This window comes from Apaloderma vittatum, unplaced genomic scaffold, assembly GCF_000703405.1.
Source record: "Apaloderma vittatum isolate BGI_N311 unplaced genomic scaffold, ASM70340v1 scaffold19137, whole genome shotgun sequence".
In the NCBI taxonomy this organism is placed as follows: domain Eukaryota; kingdom Metazoa; phylum Chordata; class Aves; order Trogoniformes; family Trogonidae; genus Apaloderma; species Apaloderma vittatum.
In genome coordinates this window covers 36,235-40,915 of record NW_009724781.1, presented here as the reverse complement: position 1 = coordinate 40,915, position 4,681 = coordinate 36,235, and the positions used below count along the sequence as shown (strand labels likewise).

Here is a 4,681-nt window from a genome sequence, read left to right as displayed (position 1 = left end):
GAATTTCAGCAAGAAAACCTGGTGAATATCTTGTGGGAAACAAGTTATCTGACAATTACGGTGCCTAACTACAATATTCCTATATAAATTGTTCCACTCATCTTGCTGCCACAACCTAAATCTAATTTTCTTGCCCATATAACACGACAAAATGTAAAGAAATATAAGGCATATCGGACGCGTTCAAGTGCTCTGGCCAGTTTCTACATTCTAATTTGGTTTGAGTCTGCCTCACACGGACAGGGGAGAACAATCTGTGGTGGTCTCCATTATTACCCAAAGAACGTGTCCAGTCATCGCTTCATTCCACAATGGGGAATAATAGCAGACTGCAGAATGGGCAGCACAGCAGGGCCACCCCCGGGGACTGATTTCCACAGCTCACACCCATAACAGCAGCACAGTTCTTAATCTAATCTAAATAACTAACTAATAACTAATAACTAATCTAATCTAAATAACTAACAAAGGCAGGCACAAAACAAATAACTTCTGCCATTTTCGAACATCAAACTTACACTGAAATATGAAATACAGACTAATAAAATTAATCATTAATGAAATATTAGAAGCTCAAAGAAAAATTAATATCTAACAATTTTTTTCTATCTAATTTTAAAAATTTAATTACTGGCACAGTGGGAGTGTAAGTAAACTGTCTTAACAAACAGAAATTTAAAGGAGTTTCATAATTCTAGGAGCATAACATATATTTTAAATATTTGTCATACATTTTGTTCCTACAGCGTGGAAAAATATTAAATACTGCTAACTATAAACATACCTGATAAAATAGTTTTTCAGTGTTGTTTTGATAAATCTTAAAAGTATATCTCATAATAACACCATTTGGCTGGGGACTTGGATCCCATTTTAGCCACACAGAATCTGCAGTGTAGTTGGTAATGGTCAAATTCTGGGGCGGAGCTAATGGCACTGCAAAAGAGAAATGCTGTTGAGTTCCAAATTACAAATAACCCAGGCAAACCCAAACACTCTGGAGAAGCAGTAGAACATATGTACTTTTGTTACTATTTATATCTGAACCCAACAAAACAGTACTACATGCTATTTTAATTGTTGTCTTTCTCTTTGGTATGAAGCAATTCCTGTGCAGAATGCAACCTTCTCTTTCATGCTGTGGCAGGAGGGGGAGAACTCAGAAAAGACTTCCCTTGTAGTTTTTCCTTCTGAAAGCTCCTCACTCACAGACCAATGGAAGATGAAATCTTCATCTCAACTCTCTCCAGGTCTGTCATTCAGATCTAAGATGGATGCAGTAACATGGGACAAATATTTCAAAGTTGGTTACAACTGAATTTGCTCACCTGATTCATCTGTGTAGAACTGAAGCACAGCAGATGGACCACATCCTTTTACTGTTCTTGCAGCTGCATAAATGCTGTATAATGTGAATGGTAGAAGGTCTTCCAAGATGATGAAATTATTGGTGGTAGAAAGCGAGTTATTCCTTTCTGGCCCAAATAAATTTAAATCATAACTTACTATAATACCACTTGGCTTAACAGGAGGGTCCCATGAAAGCATAACTGAGGTAGTTGAGAGATTTGAAAATGTTTTGATTATTGGTGCTGATTCTGGGACTACATGAAGAAATAAGAAACAGAAGAAAAAGGATAACCTCAGAAAAATATGAGTGACAGTGACAAACATCTTTTAGCTATCAGTTAAAGTTGTGCTGAGTGGAAAATTCTATTTCACTGCTTCAGCACAGGAACGTGTAGTAGTTGTTAGCGTCATTGTAAAAAAAAAGCTTTAATTAACATGAGAAAACTCAATAAATAATATTTTTCTTTTACAAATCTTTTTCTTTCTTCAGGAATGAATAAAATATCTTACCATCTTCATCAGTTCTTATATGCAGACTTAGAGCATACAGTTCAGAAGATCCTTTATCAGTGGCTGGTGTGATTTTCAGAATGTAATCAGTATATTTCTCCAGATTATCAAAAATGATGCTTGTGTTGTAAGTAAGAAAAGACAGTATCTCATTGGTTCCCAGTTGTAATAAACTTAGAGAAATGTGAAAGAAGACTAAGCCATTTGGCTGGGATGGTGGAAGCCAGCTTACATTCACAGAAGTTGAGGAAATGTTTTGATAAACCAGATTTTCAACAAAACCATCTGGAACTATGAGAGATAATATGCAAAAAAAAAAGAAAAAAAAAAGCATGGATTACAGTAATAGACCATTCAAAATCAAAACAGATATAAATCCTCAAAGTATGATTGATCTGTAAATTTTACTTGCAATACTTGGCACAACTTTTTAAAACTTTTGTGTTCCACTATTAAAAGACAAATATTCTGAAGGCATATCTGAATAATCATGTTAAATTTGTTCAACAATATTTTTATTGCTTGTATCCAAATAAGAGGCTTGTAAAGTACCTACTTAGTATTACAAAGCAAAGACTCAGATTAAAATATTTTCCTTGCACAGAAAAATACTGCAATATTGAAAACAGTACTTACTGGATTTTTTTCAACTTTGCCATCATAACAGTAAAATAATTCTAAAGTTGGAGAATATATAATACATGGAAACACTGAGCATTAAGAAAATTTTAACTTACTATCCTGATCTGTATACACATCTATTATTTCACTGGTTTTGTTTCCATCTCCAAAAGCTGTGCTTGCAGTTAACCATACTGTATAATGGCTGTATTTTGCCAAGTTATCCAGAACTGCAGACTGGGACATACTTGTATCGCTGCTGTTACCGTAACTCGTGAAATTCTGAAGGAGCAAAAAAAAAAAGTGTCATTGCTGAAAATGTTACTTTTCATTGATTTCTTCATCTAGTTTCCAGTTTAGCCATCCCACTGCTACCAGGTGTGAATCATACACCACAGTCTTCAGGAGATACAAACCTACACTTTGGCTCCTAATGAGTCCTGATTTTTACTGAAATACTCAAGTAATTTATTGTATTTTGTCTATTGTTACTCCTTGTAAGTACTGCAGGATACACAACTGACTCCTGTTTGTAGTTGTTGAATGCCAATCCACCATTTTTTTAAAACATATTAAAGCTGTAATATTGCAATGTGTTGATCCATCTGCTAATTGCTCATAGATTACATGATCACAGATGCAACTGCCTTGTGAATGAAGCAAATCAAAGGACTTCTCTCACTCTGTTCTATATAATGAGAGCAAATCTTACACAAAATTGTCTGATTTCTGAATTTAAAACTTCCAGTGGCAGAGATCTCACCACAACATTTGGTAAATTGTTCCTTTTGTTAGTTATGCCTTCCATTACAAACATGCCACTATTTCTAATGGAAACATCTATACCCAGTAGCTTGTGTTATATTGAAGTAATCGACAGAATTCTTCTCTTTGTGCAGTTACTTCCTAACAAAGGATTGCACCAGAACCAAGTCCCACTTCTTTAGAACCATATAAATAAAATTCCACTAAAACTGTGACTCTAGCAATAGGTTAATTCTCTAGATCAGACTCTCTAAGGATGTTATTTCTGTTTGGAATGAAACAATTTGGAAACTGAAAAGAATATCCTAAATCAGATTATTTATGTAAGGTCAGCTATACCTGAATGGGTCAAATCACCCACTGCTTTACAGGAACTTGATTTGGATGATACAAAGCAGTTTGGTTCATGATTTGAGAACTCTTGAGAGGATATGTATCCCATAAGAACATTTAAGCCCCAGAATTGGGTAGGAAGTCAAAGCTTTGCTCCAGATTTGAAAAGTCAGTATCATTCCACTTCAGCAGCCACACTGCCCCGTTGAGCAGATGGCACAGGCAGCTCTTCTCAGGAAGAAAGAAATCCTCCTAAGTTTTCTACACAGCAACATTTTCATGGTGAGCTGGATGAATTGCCCAGCACATATCCGAGTTATTTGGCCTGCCCACTATTTTGAGTGTTACATCTTATTCGCACTTTCCATCTCTTAAAATCAAAGACAGCTTTATATGAAATGCTTTCCTAAACAAGAGAGGCTGTGATAGCAGGCTTAATGAAACAAGAGGAATGTGGCTGTAATGTTTGCAGATTTAACTTCAGAAATACCACACATAAACACAGGCGTACTAAAAATACATATTAAAAAATGAGTTACATTTCTCTCGAGGAAAGTTTCTACTGAAGAAGTCACTGGAATATGTTCTCAGTGTAGTTGGCACTGTGCAAACTACTAGTTCAAGATGCAGTTTTGACGTCTGCCACCAATATGTATCAATTTATATATCTAATGTAACAATTCACCATCTCTTTGTATGGGCAAAAATATTTTACTTCTGCAAGAAACAGCAGGTGATACTGTCATTTTTTCCCTGAAATTTTTATACCAACGTCTAAAGACCTAGCTTTTCCTACAGACACCAGTGCTCACATGACGTAAGTAAACTCTTTGGCAATAAAAATGGAAGTCTTTGTTTTGAGGACAGAACTGAAACTGCACAAATTCACGGTATTAATTTCTGTATACACTCCCATTAATAGACTTAAAAGACACTGTTAGGTTGCTCTGAAAGACTGGGTTAAGTCAACATGAGTCAAAATACTAAGAAATTCCACCTTAATATATGACTTTTTTCTAAACGTAGATGGAAACTCACACTATCTTCACATAACTAACTAAAAAGGCTGGGAAGAGCTTTCCTTTACACTTGGGTAGGGAAA

The 4,681-nt window shown here is 35.3% G+C and overlaps 1 protein-coding gene across 1 annotated transcript in view; it reads right to left on the bottom strand.

Moving 5' to 3' along the window:
• Positions 1–4,681, bottom strand: part of PTPRQ (protein tyrosine phosphatase, receptor type, Q) — a gene marked incomplete at both ends in the record, with an annotated part of 69,436 nt that overhangs the window by 30,420 nt on the left and 34,335 nt on the right. Inside the window, 4 exons of the mRNA XM_009872659.1 lie at positions 785–936; positions 1,329–1,604; positions 1,861–2,151; positions 2,598–2,763. Coding sequence (XP_009870961.1) covers positions 785–936; positions 1,329–1,604; positions 1,861–2,151; positions 2,598–2,763 — 885 coding nt within the window. The remainder of the gene's footprint in view (positions 1–784; positions 937–1,328; positions 1,605–1,860; positions 2,152–2,597; positions 2,764–4,681) is intronic.